This window comes from Eurosta solidaginis, chromosome 1 (assembly GCF_040869045.1).
Source record: "Eurosta solidaginis isolate ZX-2024a chromosome 1, ASM4086904v1, whole genome shotgun sequence".
Taxonomy (NCBI): domain Eukaryota; kingdom Metazoa; phylum Arthropoda; class Insecta; order Diptera; family Tephritidae; genus Eurosta; species Eurosta solidaginis.
The window spans coordinates 385,864,994-385,882,908 of NC_090319.1; the positions used below are offsets into that span (position 1 = coordinate 385,864,994).

A 17,915-nucleotide genomic window follows, 5' to 3' on the forward strand; every position below is an offset into this window, starting at 1 on the left:
GAGTGTAAGTGTTGCAAAGCTGAAAATGAAAGCAAAACAAAAGAAAAACTATGCAAACACTACAACAAAGCAAACCAGAAAAAAATTATAATCACTTTACATAAAAATTTACAAAACCAAACCAAAACGAGAAAAGAAGGAGATGTGATGATGCTGATAACTATGGAAAAGGTTTAAGAAATATACAATACACAGATATATAAAACATACATATATATAGCTAAGAATAAAAGAAAAGAAAAATATACCGTTACACTACAAATAGTGCATTTTACGCTTTCAAAGCCTTTGGCCATTATCTAAGCCGATTGTTTTTAATCTTAAGTGAGTGCTAAAGCAGTTTTCGGCGTATATAGATATGCGTTTGTGTGTGTGTATGCGTTCAGAGATTTTAGACAAGCTATTTGATATAAATATGTATGTATATGTAAGTACACAAGGACTACATTCAGAAATTTTAAATGCATATGCGTTCTCACGCCATTATTTAAGTGTCCATTTTGAGTAGGAAATTGCTGCAATTTCCTCACTCATTTTAGTACAAATATTTATAGCTACAGCCACTTACTTTTATAGATTTTTTTATTACTTTTGTGTTTTATATGAATGTAAAAATGTATTCGCAAACACGTCCAAAAACAAAGCATAAAAATGTGTGCGTGTATTGAAGATACTGAAGTATTCTTAAGAAATTTTGTGTGATAAATGAAATATGAAGGATGGATTGATTGCCTTTTATGTTTTCATCAAATCGGTTGTCATTTAAACAAAAAAGTGCTTCGTTATAAAAAATGAAGTACTGCTAATACAAGCAATGCTATTGTGACGAATATAAGCATCACTAAGCTGTTAGTAAATAATCACGCAACAACAAAAAACATGAAGAAGCCACTCTTATGTACATATACACATTAAAGCTAGCAACACTTATGTAGAAGGCGACGAAGAGATCTCTCACACACACCGATGCAGTCATCAGCCGGAGTAGTTACTCACACATACAGATGCATATGGCTATAAACTACAAATGTACATGTACTTATATAGCTGGTAACCAAGCATTAGAGTATAAAAGCAACGCATGCCGAGTAATAACTAATCAGTTTTTATTTAAACACGCTATTGGTTGTGAAGTATAATTGTGAAGTACTACTCTCAAAGTAATCTAAATAGAAACCAGTTTGCCATACTGAATATTGGAGTGATTTATTCAACAGTTTAGCAATACGAACGTTAGCAGAAGGTGCATAAATATCAGAAATCCCCAGAATTTGTAACACTATTAACCCAATGTTACTAAACTTTCGATAGCGCGTGCCTATAAATATTCCACACAATTAGGATTAAAAAGCATATAGAATTAGTATGTACCTAAATGGTGAATATAGGAATAGCAACAAAAAGGCAATACTTAGTGACCAACTGGCAAGCGAGCATCGGGACATTCATATGGCTGAATGGTTAAAGCATCTGCCTTTACACTAGTATAAAGTATGAATGTTGGAGATTTCGAGTTCAATACTCAGCTCCCGAAAAGCTAGCTGATGAAGAAGTGAAATTCAGAAACATGTCCTAGTAACCATCGCCGTTTGTAAACTTTGTAATTTTTCTCTAACATCAATATAAAAAATTAAGAAAATATATGTAAATGCATTTTCCAGAAAGCTTATCAAAAACGTATTTCATCGCTTGATGTCAGTTTGATATTTTAATTCCAACTCATTTATACTTTCCAATGGTGAAAAAAATATTTCACGAAAAGTATAAATAATTCTTCAAAACGAAATCTAAACCTTAATTCTGTGAAAATAGCGGTTGGGTTTTCAAATTCAGCTCATATATGTGAAAAACGACTCACCCGGATCAAAAATTGCTCAGCTAACTTCCTTAGTTTCAGCTATAATAATATAATAAATGTAAGACGCGATAACCTCCGAAGAGATTTTAGGCCGAGCTTCTCTTCCAATTTGCAACGTGCTCCTTTTAATTTTTCTAACAAATTGGCGGGACGGCACCTACTTGTTTTATGCCGACTCCGAACGGCATCTGCAAGGCAAATAAGTTTTCACTGAAAGCTTTTCATGGCAGAAATACAGTCGGAGTGCTTGCCAAACACTGCCGAGGGGCGACCCCGCTTTGAAAATTTTTCTTCTAATTGAAAAAACTGTTTTCTAAAATTTAGATGTTGCTTTGCCCGGGACGTGAACCCAGGATCTTCGGAGTGGTAGGCGGAGCACGCTACATCACACCACGGTGGCTGTCAAAACTTAGTATTAGTGTAAATTTGGTTCGGTTTTCCGTCTCCCCATATCTCAATACTCTAAACAGAAACACTCAAGGGAAGCTCCTTAAGCATAAAGGGCATTACCTTAATAGGAGTCAAAACGAAGCATATCTTATAAATCAACAACAGCTTTGATATAATGATTACAATAATTGAGGCGTAAAAAAGCTATAAACAATTTAAAAAATAGTCCTGTGCGGCTCAAACCATAAAGCGACAGAGTGCAATCTAATGAAAGTAACAAAGGCTGTTAAGGCGATAAATTGTTAACAAATCGTTTAAAGCAAAAACAAACAAAAGTACAAAACAAAGAAATTGCTTAGCAAGTCTAAGCTAGTATGAAACGGAATTTATATAACCAGTTGTATGTAAGCGGTGAGCGTATGCCATGAACGCAATCGGTTCGAGTTTGAATTTCAAAGCGCGCTGAAATAGTTTTCGGTGTTATTCTGCCAAATGTGATTTGATTGTTGTTGGGAGCCAAACAGAGCCAATGTGATGTTATTGTGAGCCATTCCCAGCCATTTCGGTTATTTTCTGAGTATCTGACTTATAAAGACTTATAAATGAATTTTAAAAATATAAATTCAAAGCAATACAGTACGTTGTGCTATTTTACAACTGGGTATAGTAAAGTCTATCTGCTATCAAAGTCTAACCATAGCAGCATAAACGATTGGGATGCTATAAAAAATCGAGTGCCTTCTTCGGCAGATTCAATCAATTAATTTACAAACAAAGAAAACAATGAAAACCAATTTTTACGATTTCCTTAAATGGTGTTGTTAATTTTTCATTGTTTTCTCTTTAGCTTGTTTTCACTTTTTTCCCCCATTTTTTATTGTTTTTCTTTTATAGAAAATTCAATCCAGTCGCGCTGTAATTGGTTGTATAACGGAAATACATATTTATGCTTTCGCCGTTTGGCTGATAATTCAAGCAGTAATTAAGCGTTTCGGATTGAAGGATTATTGTGAAGAGTTTATTGCTATTACAAGAGTATTTTCGTTTTATGTATGTATATGTATATATGTATATGCTATCTTTGTATATATGCCCATGAACAAAATGTTTGCCACGGCTTTGAGTTTATTCGATGAAGGATTAAAGTCTTATTAAAAAACAACTATTGGTATAATTAAAGGCTAATAATGGGACAAAAGGATTTTCCGCAGAAGAAAAAAATGGTAAAATCAATGGAATCACAGGCCAGTTCACCCGATATTTCTGTAAATTATTATATTTCTGTAAATCGAGTTCTTCAACAGTCTAATTGACAAAAATAAATTTCATCAAACAGCTCTGCTTAAAAAAAAATACAATCTTCTAGTTGAAAACACTTTTTTCTTTCGATGTATTTAATAGGGACGTCACGGAACGAAATCGGACTCATTTATTGGACTCGAAACCTAAATGGAAAGTCAATGTGTGTAGGGTAGAAGTGAAACCGGTTCTACAAATTACCGGTTTGCTCATCTCCAACTATCTGCTTACTTAGCCCTACCGAAATCTCCAAACAATCCAAGGGCCGTGACTAGTGTTATGACAAATGAAATTTAAGCAATAAGTATGGACTTATGTTATTAACTAAATCTGTCCTCTAGGCAAATACTGGTAATTTTGCTAGTTCCTAACTTAGTTGCTGCCTCGGGATCTGGCAACTCTGCCGCCACTTATAGCTGGAGTCTTACCCACGCGATGGAAAAGAAACGAACACAGAACGCGTTCATCCGTTTCTTGCAGCCCGCTCTTCCTACGTCTGCTGCTACTTATGAGGCCTTATTTATTAGCAAGTGACGCCTAATCCAGTAAGTAAGTAATTTTGTAAACTAACTGCACTAAGTGCTGAAACCTCCTTTTCGTTACCTTCGATCCCTATATGACCAGCAGCCCAGTATAGATGTATGGTCCGGCCTGAGCGAAGTCTCTCTAATACATTTTTTATGCCAGCGTACTTGAAGATGACTCGCTTTTAGGGATGCGACTGCAAAATTTCTGCTTCTTTTTTCATGGCAACAAATTGCGCTTGAAGTACACAGCCTGTAAAATATATTAATTTGTAGATCGACACAATAAACAGCATTAAGTGGCGCTATACTCCCATACGGCCTGCACTCAAGATCCCATTAATGAAATAATGTCTAAGGTTTAAAGCGCCCTTGATAGAAACCTCTTGCGAATTGGGAGACTTTTTCAAGATTATGTAATGCCAGCAATTAGTCCATATCATGGGTCAGTACTTTCCATACAGACGATTATACATATACAAACTATATCTTATGGAAAAGCCTTCGTAGGTTGTCATAAAACTATAAAGTTCTTGAGCGGTATGCTGCCTCACTACCAAAATAAGGTCACAAAAAGCATTGTAACTTGAATTGATAATTATGATTCTGCACTTTATTGAAAAGTTTATATAAATACCCGTTAGATTGTCACAAAACGAAAAATAATGGTGACGATAGAACTTTTTCTATTTCAAACTTGCTTTGGAAAAATATTTCTTATAGGCGATGTACGACAAGCACTTCATTATTCGATACTATCTATTAAACATATATGTACGTATAGGAAGTTACAAAGCACACAGACAATTGCTACGATTCTCATTACGCTGATTTCCTTAAATATAATCAATTCTGCAACGCCCGGGGCATTTGTATTTAATACCATGATATATAAATAAACGTCCACCTACATACATATGTATATACATACAGCTATTATTATTTATTCACTTACCACACAAAATTTCTCGCTTTTCTTTAAGCATTCCTTCAAATACAGATGCGCATATTGATCCGAATAGTTGAGACAAGGTGTAATAGAGCCGACACCCTCATTATACTGGCCGCACATGTGACACTTAAGACCGTTAACAGTAGCAAGGCCACAAACCAATACCGTTAGCATTACAAGCATATTCTGATAGCTCAACAAAGTGCCAGCTCGCAATAAGAAATAACGATGGCAACGATTCATCAGTGACACATTGTCACATCCGCTGTTGTCATTATCGTTACCATTCTCATGGTCGTCGTCATTGTCAGTGGCACTGCCGTACTGTGGTGGTGGTGGCACCAAGTCGGTGTTTGCTACCGTGGCAGCAGACACTTCGTCAATAGCTGAAGGGATCAGCATAGTGTTGGCGTTCCTCTTCTTCATGCTGAAATCGCTAGTAAATGGTGACATTATTGTTTGCTTTATTTTTTAGTATTTTTTCTTGTGTGCTTTTATTGAGGCTTTTTATTAATAAAATGAGTTTTGCAAATTACTACTTCGTGCTTTTTATTACCTTTTCGATGGATTTATTTTGATACTTTTTTATTTATTGTTGCACGCTTCTAGTATTTTTTGTAAGTAAATGCGAAAAGTTTATTTCCACTTATAATTTCCACTTTATAAATTTATTTTCAATTTGAAAACTCGTAAAGTAAGCTTTTTGACCTTAAAGGGAATATAAGGGCATATTATCACCTATGGTTACAAGAACACGTATTATGCGTATGTAAATTGCCCACTTTCATATTGGTCACTTTTAAAAAATTCTTTTAACACTGGCGTTAACACTATGAGTTATATTTGAATAAGCACTTTGTTTTATTAAAAACCAACCAATTACATGCAAACATATTCGTATCACCTGTAATTATGGGCACCGGTATACGTAAAATTTTGTTTAACGGAGTGCAAATGAAAGGCGCGGTATCATTTTACGCCGACGGTTCTAAAACGAACTGAGGTGTGGGAGCGGATGTTTTCTGTGAACATCTTAAATTATCGCTGTCAATCCGCCTACCCAATTTTCCCAGTATCTTCCAAGGCGGTTGTTCCGGGTGTAAAGAGCGCGTGTACGCTCCTGTCGGAGGCGGACTCGGTGTGTCGGCTTAGGTGCTCATTTTCTCAGATAGCTAAACAGCGCCCATGGCGCTTAACTAATCTATCGCCTAAGGCTGTCAACAGCTCCAACAAGTCGCTCTAAGCCGCATCTAACTTCACAAACATAACTCTTATATGTGTGCCTCGCAACAGCAACATCGAGGGCAACAGGACGGCAGACAAACTTGCAAGAGCAGGCGCACTGCACTGCTGGAAGCAGCGGAGGCATTCAAAATGTATCTTTCACTTACATCAATTAAATAAAAATGGACCGGCCAGTTCAACCTAACCTAACCTAACAACAATGAAAAGGAATATGCATAACAAATTCAAGGAGTTAGTAATCCTCCGACACCTGCAAGATAACCAAACAAACCTGGACGAATAACGATAGTAAGAGAACAGAGTACCTAGTAAATATATCAAGAAAAGTATTGTTTAGGATCACTGCCAACAATTGCGTGACTCTGGCCACTTTACCTGCATGCAGAGAGAATAGGGATCCGTTTTAACAGCATTTGCCAGAGCTGCGGCGAGGAAGGCAGCAAAGAAACGTTTGCGCACTGTCTGTGTTTCCAACTATAGGCAGTTTTATATTGCCGACACTTAAAAAAGTAGCTGAACGCTCCGTAAAAATGTCAGCAGATTCATTGTTCAAACGGTTCAAATGGAGCACCGACTAGTCATACTAAAACAACATTAATTGGTTCCAGGAGAAATGTGCATCAAAATGAGCTCGGATATTTTGTATATGAGCAGCACAGCAACCAACGAACGATTTGTTCATTCAAAATAATCACGCATACCATTTTAAATGAGAAGGATTCACTTATTTTGATATCCCAGCAAACACATTGGACTGGATGGGTGCCCCTCAAAGTACCAACCTACAACGGTGTTAACGTGCAAGCGTGTTTTTTTTTTTTTTTTTTTTTTGTGAAAATGCGTATCGTATTATCGTAAATTGTATATACAGCTTAAAGATAAAATAAGATATAATATATTAGCGTTCATCCATTTTCTTCTGCGGGTTACGAGTGGGATTGGGTCGCGACCAAGGGCTGCCATTTTAGTGTAACTTGATTTGTTGCAGCCCTCCCAAAAATTGTAATACTCATAGCAAATCCTATCAGCCAGACTGCTCCATATTTCTTGATCCTTGATCCTAGAAGGTATGGAACCTAACCCTTGCAATCATCAACGTAACTAATGTAGAAGAAACGTCGAGCATTGCGGATTTTCCATCTTCTTTCCGTCACCAGTGCACGAGTAGGACAGAAAAACAAACTCCTAGTCCCTGCGACTGCAATTATCCTCGAACATTCGTTAAAAAATATCAATGATAAGTTGCGTGTGATCATAACGTTTTAATGAGCTTAAGCACTGCTACAAGAAGAGGAAGGAGTTTTGCGGTGACTGTGGTTGCCTCATTTTTGAGGAAAGCTTAATAGTTACCGCGCGAGAAATTGAAGGGCCTGACTATGCTGACGTCAGACATTGCATACCAATGTCTGTTTATAGTAAAACTGTTCACCTTATGTGATTTGTTTAGCAGGACCGTAAATGTAATATTTACAGACAGACAAGCTTACTTAACTGCACGCACGTAACTAAAATTCCAATGCGAATAAACAAATTGGTAAATGCAAATATTTAATTTTCAGCCAGTATCGAAATGTGATTTAAGTTATGATACAAAAAATGGAGGTAGTTCCATTTAGTGTGACATTACCCACTCGAATTTTGGCGGGACAGTGAAAATTTCACCAAAAACAAGCTATCAGATTGAAAAATGTTTCAAATTTTTCTAATTTTGATGGATTTCATCTTAACGAAGACGACTAAATTACTTTCATAGTTATTTTAAATAAAAAAGAAAAAAATGAGTCCTGGAAATATTCTAATACATTTCGTATCAGCCTAGAAAAGAAGGTTTTTAATAAGTTTTTCGAGCTCCTGAAAATTGTTTTGGTGGAAGAAACATGGATAGAAGTATGCAAAGCAAATGAATATAGCCTAGTTATGAGAGTGCTTTTGCCAGTTGTACCAGGGGTCACCTTGCGGCAACCCCGCCTATACACATTATGTGCCCTTTTAGCATTGACATAGGTGTGCAGACTTTGGAGGTACACTTTTTATCAACATGCCTTCAGGATTATTTACTGTAGGGGCATGATAACATGGCCATGCTAGAACAACAGGATTTTTCGTGTATTCGTGCCATAAATATATGGGTCATTAACCAATGTATGAGTCATTATCCACTATTTTGCAATAAAATTGCATGTTTTACTTTATTATCAATTGATATATGTACACATAAAACGTGCTAAAGGTTATTATTATTGTCTCAGATGACCATTGCGTTTTCATCCTAAAAGGAATTTCCATCTCGAAAAACCACAATTTCGCCTTAAACAGTAACGGTATGGCAACGCTTCTAGCAAAACAACAAACATTATGAAACTTCAAAAATCCCCAAATACGCCAAAAAATTTTGAGTGGAACTACCTTCTTTTTTGTATCATGATTTAAGTTCCCCATCTAAATGCAAGCACACTCGTCTGTCATTAGAAATTTTGAATTTTTAGGTGGATGAGTAAGCGGTTGAGTGCTTATACGAGTATTATGTATGTGACAAAGTGACATTGAAGGAGCCTTATCGGTGTGTATGGCGGCACATAAAATCATTTACATTCTATTAATAAGAGAATGAATATGCAAATCTTTGATGGCAACAGCAGTGACTTGCTAAATCAAATAATACCGTTATCAATAAACAATTCATGTACATTTAGTATACGTAAGTTAGAGGGGATCAACTCCCATTGCAAATAAAAAACATTGTATTTTCAGTACAGTATTCTGTTTCTTGGAATGATGTATATTGGAACGATTTTCTGTCATCCCTCGTCAAATTTGGTTTCGAGGCAAACTGGTTTCGGCGTTGTGCCATCATCAGTGACGATTTTCGTTCTGATCTGTTGCTGTCGTTTGTCCAGTATTTATAGTTCGCAGGTATTGTCAAAATTGATGCTTGTGTATATTTAGTTATGTGTATGTGCTGTGTGTTCATCCAGAACCGAGGGTGGTTTACTAGTCGATTTGTGTGGCTGACTGGGGTAGGTAAAAGTCAGCAATTCTAGTCGTTTGACCTTCTTTGTGGGTTTGTTGCTTTGGTGCGTTTATTGTTTTGTGTTTATTTGTTGTTGTGTGTTTGTCTGTTGTACCTGTGTGATTACTTTGTTTATTGTAAACAAGTTTTAAAGGATCAAATATTAGGGCTGTGACGGGTTGATATTTTGTCGGATAACCAGACCTCGGATTATTAGTTATAGTCATGCCGAAATCTCTTTCTTTCTGAGAAGACGATTATATTTGAAAATTGAAAGCCGAATAATTACATCACAGTTTTTATATAGAAAATTTAGGAATAAAAAGCCCATTTTTTTAGGAACCTTTATAAATTCAGTATACCAATCTATCGATTTTTCCAACATCAAAAGAACTGGAACGTTGAGGTATTGATCATGTTGCACCCAATAGGTGCGACCGATCACAAATTGTCATCAATATCCTCTAACGGGAGTCCAAGGAAACTTGCAGTTTCAACAGGGGTGGACCATAATGGGAGGGGTGTTAGAGGCGTTGGTCCCACATTACAATTAAAGAGATGGTTGGTGTCATGTGGTTACACATTGCAAGCGGGTCATACATTTTGTATGTCGGGGTTGATTCTGGATAGGTAAGAGTTTAACCTGTTACAGTATCCAGATCGAAGTTGAGCTAGAGTGACTCGCGTTTCCCTGGGGAGTATGCGCTCCTCTTCCGCTAGTTTTGGATACTGTTCTTTGAGTACTGGATTCACAGGGCAATTCCTGGCATAAAGGTCCGACGCCTGTTTGTGGAGTTCGCTGAGGACCTGCTTGTGTTTTTTGGCTTCATACGGCTGAGTTCTCAGGTGCCGTATTTCCTCATAATGCTTATGGAGATGACTACTTAAGCCCCTGGGCGGTGTTGGTCTGTTGGGATGCCCAAGTTTCTGGGTATTCAACAGGAACTGTTTGGTTAGCATCCCATTTCTCTCCCTGATGGGGAGTATTCTCGCCTCACTATGTAGGTGGTGTTCTGGGGACATGAGAAGACAGCCCGTGGCGGTTCTGAGAGTAGTATTTTGGCAGGCCTGTAACTTCTTCCAGTGAGTAGTTTTTAGACTTGGCGACCATATAGGGACGCGTAGCATGCAATCGGCTGGACAATTGCTTTGTATGTGGTAATGAGCGTTTCTTTGTCTTTTCCCCAAGTACTGCCAGCAAGAGATTTGAGGATTTTAATAAGGCTCTGGATTTTCGGTACAATTGCGGCTGCACGCTCATCAAAATGTAGATCCTGATCAAACGTCACATCCAAGATTTTGTGTAGGTGTAGGACAGTCGGTAGCGTAGTGCCATCGACGTGGATGTTCAAAATGGTCGACATTTGGGACGTCCATGTTGTAAATAAGGTCACGGAGGATTTCGTGACCGTTTATTCTGTTGCAAAGCTCATCGATCTGTGGGCTTGGGCCTGTGGCCATTATTGTACAGTCATCGGCGTAGGAGACGATAGTAACTCCTTCTGGTGGCGAAGGTAGCTTTGATATGTAGAAGTTAAACAAAAGTGGGGATAGGACACCACCTTGTGGCACCCCTTGTTTAACTCTTCTTGGTTTTGATGTTTCGTTTCTAAATTGCACCGATGCCTGCCGGCCACCCAGATAATTTGCGGTCCACCTTTTAAGGCACGGGGGAAGGGTAGACCCTTCCAGGTCTTGCAGTAATGTGCCATGGTTGACCGTATCAAAAGCTTTTGATAGGTCTAGCGCAACGAGTACTGCTCTATGGTGGGCAATTTATTTGGGTGCTAATGGCATTTAGCGCGGTGGTGGTGCTATGAAGTTTTCTGAAGCCATGCTGATGACAGGCTAGCTGCAAATTTGCTTTGAAGTAGGGGAGCAAAATGGCTTCAAGCGTCTTGGCTACTGGCGATAGGGAAGATATCGAGCGAAATGACTCTCCTACGTTAGCTGGTTTCCCAGGCTTTAGTAGCGGGACCACCTTGGCCATTTTTAATTTTTCGGATTTGACAAAGGTGGAAAGAGACAGGTTGAAGACATGTGCTAAATATTTGAAACCCTCTTTCCCTAGGCTTTTAAGCATCGGCATGGCTATGCCGTCTGGGCCCACTGCTTTCGATGGTTTAGCATGACCGATGGCATCCTCAACCTCTTTGGTGGTGATGGTAATTGGAGATGCGCTGAATTTATGTTTATGTGCGTGTCTGTTGGCCCTCCGTCTATCTTTGTCGACAGCAGAATGCATTATATATTGTCGGCAGAAAGCACTCGCGCATTTTTTCGCATCCGACAGCACTTCATCGCCAAAGGCGATGGAAATTTTGTCATTGTGCTTAGTCGGATTCGATAGGGACTTTATGTTGGACCAAAGCTTACCTACACCGGCAGAGAGGTTACAACCGCTTAGGTGCTCCTCCCATTTCGGCCGCTTGTGTTCATCCACAAGCAATCTGATGCGTTGGTTTATATCCCTTATTTAGGATCATCTTGCCTAGATGGTAAAATTGTATTCCATAACAAGGCTGCGATTAGCCCTCGTACATAATCATCATCAGTAATTGGTGTCACGCCAGCTATTCCTGCTTCGGGATAACTGACATCAAGCGAGCCAGGTAATACAACAAGAAATAATTTTCTTACTAAGTTCTTTCGCATTATGAGAAATTATAAATATTATAATATATATGGATATAAAACATAAAACTTTGCAATTCTTGCGTGTTGCAGGAAAGTAAATTCATTAAATTATATGCATTTACTAAAAAAATAACTTAAAGTGACTTACTTTTACTTTACTTTTTTATAAAAAAATTAGCACTACGGCAGTAAATAATTATCAATGTGTTAGTTACATTTTTCGTTTTCCATCTCCTTCTGACAATCCCTATACCAGTGAAATGAAAAAAATAAAATCTGCTGATGAGATGAGCCATATAATTGAGCCATGGCTGAAAGTCTTCTTTTTTATCAAAATGCTTGAATTTAATTATGTAAGATACTTTTTGAAAACATACTCATAAAAAAGCTCAAGAAGACTCATACATATCAAACCTTTTCAAAGTTGCTTTATGCAAAAAACCTTCTCACATTACTCCATTTTCTATCTGAAGGAACAGTTTTTGTACATAACTTTGGGACCAGTATAAAAAAGTTAGGTTCGGACTGGTTTTCAATTCAGGAATAAATGTTGCTTTCTTCAATTTCGTACAGTGACAAAATATTTTTGGAAACTGAACTTTGAAATATATGTCATTGTGTAAATTAATGGTAACATAATGCAAATTAGAAGAGAATCCCAGACTACGACTCCTCGGAGGTATCGCGCCCGATTTGAAATTTTTGATTTCAGCTTTACCAATGACAAGCAAATTTATGAGAGGCATTTACTATGTAGGAACGGCAACGGAATGGCAGTTTTAAATTTGAAAACAATCCCGAACCAATTAATAATACGGGTACCGGTGCGTGTATACAACATATTTTTATACTCAGCTGAGCAGAGCTCACACAGTATATTAATTTTGTTCGCATAACGATACCCCGTAACGGCATAAACTAATCGAGATAGATATAGGCTTCTATATATCAAAATGATCTGGGCGAAAAAAGAAGTCCATTTAGCCATGTCCGTCCGTCCGTCCGTTCGTCCGTCTGTCCGTTAACACGATAACTTGATTAAATTTTTAGGTATCTTAATGAAATTTGGTATGTAAGTTCCTGGGCACTCATCTCAGATCGCTATTTAAAATGAACGAAATCGGACTATAACCACGCCCACTTTTTCGAAACCGAAAAACTGCGATAATTCATTACCAAAGACGGATAAGGCCATGAAACGTGGTAGCTGGGTTGACCGTATGACCCAGAATAGAAAACTAGTAAAATTTTTGACAATGGGCGTGGTGCCGCCCACTTTTAAAAGTTAATTTAGAAGCTTTGGAAACTGTAGTTTGGCAGCTGAGTATGTAATGTTCGGTTACACCGGAACTAAGACTTCCTTTCTTGTTTTATTAATCTTTATTTGTTGTTACATACATACAAACATACAAGTATAAAGTTTTCTTTTCTACACAAAAATATCGCTTTCACGCAGTAAAATATAATTTACTGCTTTTAGATTTACAAGACATGAAGGCAGTGCGCGTTTCATTTCGGGCTCCGGAAAGAATTTTGTACCAGAAGCACATGATAATGGCTCTCAATAAAGTCATTTAATAGGACATATTCATTAATTTTTATTCTATAGCAATTAAAATTATTTATTTGATTAAATAAAACTTCAAACTGGCATTTCATATTTCTCTGATTTTACTTTTTACACTTTACTGCCTTTTTGCTATGGACGGCAGCAAAATCGCATTGTCATCCTCAAAATCATAAGCGCTTCCGCAAAACGACTTTTTTGACGGTTTTATTTAGCTTAACTTGACAGGCTGCACGGCCGTCGTGAACGAATTTTGTAATTAAAATTTACAATGAAAATAAACTCCGATAGGTGGCGTATGGATCGAAATATTTAAAATAATCGTATTTGTGGTCCAATTAGGCTCATATTTGGAACACATATTACATACATAAATAGAAATCACTTCATGAAAAGAAATCCGGCTAGGTGTGGCAAGGATCGAGGTATTAAAAAACTCGTATTTGTGGTCCGATTTGACTCACATTTGGAACAAATATTCCATACAGTCCGGTAGAAGTGATATCAAAATATTTTGGAGTTTAAGGAGGGACAAGCATACTTGGCACAGAGTCGAGTAAAGCCGTTGGAAGGATTATGTATTGAGGACTTAGACTTGTAACAAATTGTCAGGAAAGAGTCCTTGTAATAATGAGTCACTAAATGAACTAAATAGAATGAGAAATAGTAGGCAATTAAATAAAGACTAAAAACTTGAAAATAAAATAATTAAAAAAAAATTTTTTAAGATAAACGGTTTTATTGAAAACAATACTTACATGAAGTAATAATAATACTAAAAGCTAGAAAATAATTAGGTAGGTCGTCCTAGGTACTAGTCATCACACTGCTCATCAATCTGAGGCGTTGATCAGACAATTAAATAAAAGTGTTGGGCGCGTGAAATTTCTAAAAATGTGAGGCATAGATAATTAATTGAGGATCGCACTGCGTCCATTGGTATATTGTGCCCACCTTGGGCGTAGCATAACCTTATTAAGGTTCAGTTGGTCTTACTAATGACTATCAATAGAAATTTGACGCTTCGTACGCCTTGAGTTAATTGTCTGATCAATGCCCTAGATTGATGAGGAGTGTGATGACTGGTACCTAGGACCTACCTAATTATTTTCTAGCTTTTAGTATTAGTATTACTTCATGTAAGTATTGTTTTCAATAAAACCGTTTAACTTAAATTTTTTTTAATTATTTTATTTCTGTTATTTTCCATACAGCACACGAAACACTTTTTTTGGTAAACTGTGAAAAACTTTGGACAGTAAAGAAGACAATTCTTATATCTTTCTAGCATTCACAATAAATGCGTTTCAATCACTATTTTCGCAAAACTTTCGTAAAATTTATAAGTTAAGCAAAAATGTGCGGCTTATGCCAAATTTGGATGCTTTTTTTTAGCCAAAGGCGATATTTATCGTAACGTACTAATGTAATCAATTAATCGGTAAGCCGAAACCGAACGTTCGACCAGACTCTGGGCAAAACCATGATACACGCAGGTGGATATCATACTAAATTCAAATACAATACATGTGGGGAAAGGAATTCCTTCTTGAAGCATAAAAAACAGAACCAAAAAATAGAAAAATAAAAAGAAATTGACAATAGGGAAACCGTTGAGGAAACAAAGGCATTTGCAAAGACAAATAAATAGCGCAACTAGAAACAAACCCTTGCACACAAATGAAATTGTAATTGGTGCAAATAACTGTTGAGAGAATAAGAACAGAAGGTAAGACGAAAATTGAAGGAAACGAATTTTAATGCATGGCACTTTATAGCCAGTTCGTCTGTAGAATTCAGCGCAATCATCCAAGCTACCTGCTGTTGAAGAAGTATGTTTAGGTTTAGCAATGATAAATGTATGTATGAATATTATTCTGTGGAGTGCCGCCGTTATTAAAGCTGTTAAAGCACTGCACGTAATTAAATAGCGACGGTAGTAGAAAATTTACAATTACGGCTACCGTCGCTGATTGCAGCTGCAATTATTTGTGCAACGCGTCAAGCACATGTTTGCAAAATCATCACTTGAACACACTCACAAAGTTATTAAGAGGGTGACATCGAAAGTAGGTAATGCAAAATAAACGGAACAACAATAACAACTATGAATGAGACTATGCATGGTTAATTTCAAAAACCTTCATTGCTGTCATTCATTTGCAGTGTGTTTTTTTTTTTTTTTTTTTTTTCAAATGCAGTGCCTAATTCAATTAAATTGTGTCGTTGAAATTTCCATTTGATGGCTTTTTTAATTGAAATTGTTTGCTGGTTAAGTATTTTACTTTTTTCTCGTTTGTATCACATTTTTTTCACTTATTAATACAATCGTTACATAAATAATTTTACAATTTCACTGCGTGCTTTTCAATGTATGTATGTCCGTTTTCGTCTTAAAAATTCATTAAACTATTTCAGGACTTTTTATTATTATTTTTCTTTTGTTATTATTCCTCATTTTTTATGAAAAAAAATGTTTTCACTTGTTTTTTTTCAATTTACAGTACAATCTAAATATCAACTGCACTTTTGTGTTGTTTTCATAATTTTTTCAATTTTTAATGCAAAAATTAAAAAACAAAAAAAGTCGCATGCACTTGCTTTACATATATGTACATATGTAAATACATAAAATGCATATAATCATTTGCTTCAATCTCTAACGAACTTTTCAATTCAAAATATCCTGCACTTTCACTCGTATTTCTTTTTTATACATTCTTCTGCTTCACATTCAAAAATTTTTTCCACATCCATTCCTTTTTACCTCACTTTTACATACAACTTCTTATTTGTTGTATTTTTACTACTTTTACATATATGTATATGTATTATGTTATCGTCGTTAAACCGCTACGTACAACCGCTCGCGTCAAGATCGTGCACGTTAGTGATTTGTGTTGTGCAGCTGCATGGACCTCCAATCAAAACACAAAACGAAGGAAGCACGTGCAATGTCGCGGAGAGTTGGCGCTCCAACTACGTGATGCCAGACTCTCCTATGCACAATTTGAGATGCACTGTGTGTAACGCGTCGTATAACAGTTTGATTTGGAAATTGGAAAAAGGAATGTTAGGCCAAAGCAATAATAGCGGTGGTGCCTTATGTGTGTATGTGTTTTCGAAAATGTGTAGCACTACTTTAGGCGCTTAAACTTTGTAAGTGTGTGTATTTAAAGTTACAAAGCACGGTTAGTATAATTTAAGGATATACATATGTAGATATATATTTTTAAATATTTTTTGTGTTCGGTTTTGAAATAATTATGTATGTTGAACTCTTAGTCGCTTTGGCTCTTTTGAAGCATTTGTATAACGTGCTCTTTAAATCTCTCTGCATATTTTATTTGTCATTTTAAGTACGCCTTGGAAACCAAAATTGAATATGTAAGTATTGAGCTCTAAGTTTGTTTTCAACTATAAAGGTTTTATGAGCTTGAGTTGTACTGTAGTTACCCGGGTAGAAGAAGCTTACTTGGAGTGCATGAAGGGCCGTTTTGATACCACATAAAACAAAGCTGACGTTAGCTATAATTACTTAAGAGAATAATTGCGTAGCGACAATATTGTTTCGAATATGACTGATTTCTCCAATTGAAACATTATTCGGGTATGTAGAGACGAAAATAATTTCACCAAATTCGGGGAGAAACTGCACAGTAAAGCATGTAGTGAGTCGATGTTTTAACCTCATTATCTTCCATGCAACTGAAACAGGAATAGTTTACACGTATACTGAGCAGTACCGTTTGTACTAACTTTGGACATACACACGTCAGAACTTCAACCAACAAGGATGAATTAATGCACCCAATTATTTCAGTCATCCAACTTTGTCAGTCAGCTTGTCATCCACCTCTACCCAGAAAGATCTCATTAGCATGCAAGAACGATGTCTGACCGGCGTTTGCTTAGCTGACTCAAGGCCAATGTGAACAGAAACAAACTGCAGGAAACCAACGGAACTTCAAGCTGTCTGCAACCCGCCATATCCGGTACGATTTTACCCGTCACGGCCAAGATGCCCAGTTAATTACTATGTTTTGAAACCCAGATGTTTTTAATCTTAACATAACTCGAGGCAATCGCAAGCTAGGTCAGGCGTTCCCACACCATCCTCGGTCCCACTGCGTTCGACCTCAAGAATGTCCGAGTTGAAGGTAGATTCTCTAACTTCAGGAACACTGGATATTATTCGATCCACCGCATCTTTAAGCACTCCCGACTTTTGCAAGGAGTACGGTATAGTGATCGCGCAACTTAAACTTGAGCTTACATAAAACTCATGATAGAAACCCACTCACGAGCCACCGCTTAAAACTCCGAAAACCCCGTAACCAGTTTAGGCTTCCACTGCCTCTTATAAGACCCTCTTCACAGTCCTCTATAATGGGAGTGAATGAGGTCAAGATTGCACAGAGAGAAATTGTCGA

General features: G+C 36.9%; 1 protein-coding gene across 5 annotated transcripts in view; it reads right to left on the bottom strand.

The window, feature by feature from the left end:
- LOC137238413 (uncharacterized) overlaps window positions 1–16,363 on the bottom strand; it is a 189,931-nt gene extending 173,568 nt beyond the window's left edge. Inside the window, exons 1-2 of one of the 5 annotated variants that reach the window (XM_067763338.1) lie at window positions 16,250–16,363; window positions 5,027–5,731 (exon numbers count right to left, since the gene is read on the bottom strand). In XM_067763338.1, coding sequence (XP_067619439.1) covers window positions 5,027–5,476 — 450 coding nt within the window. In that variant the 5' untranslated portion in view covers window positions 5,477–5,731; window positions 16,250–16,363. The other 4 variants (XM_067763340.1, XM_067763342.1, XM_067763341.1 and 1 more) reach the window with 4 other exon arrangements.
- Between the last annotated feature and the right edge of the window lie 1,552 nt (window positions 16,364–17,915).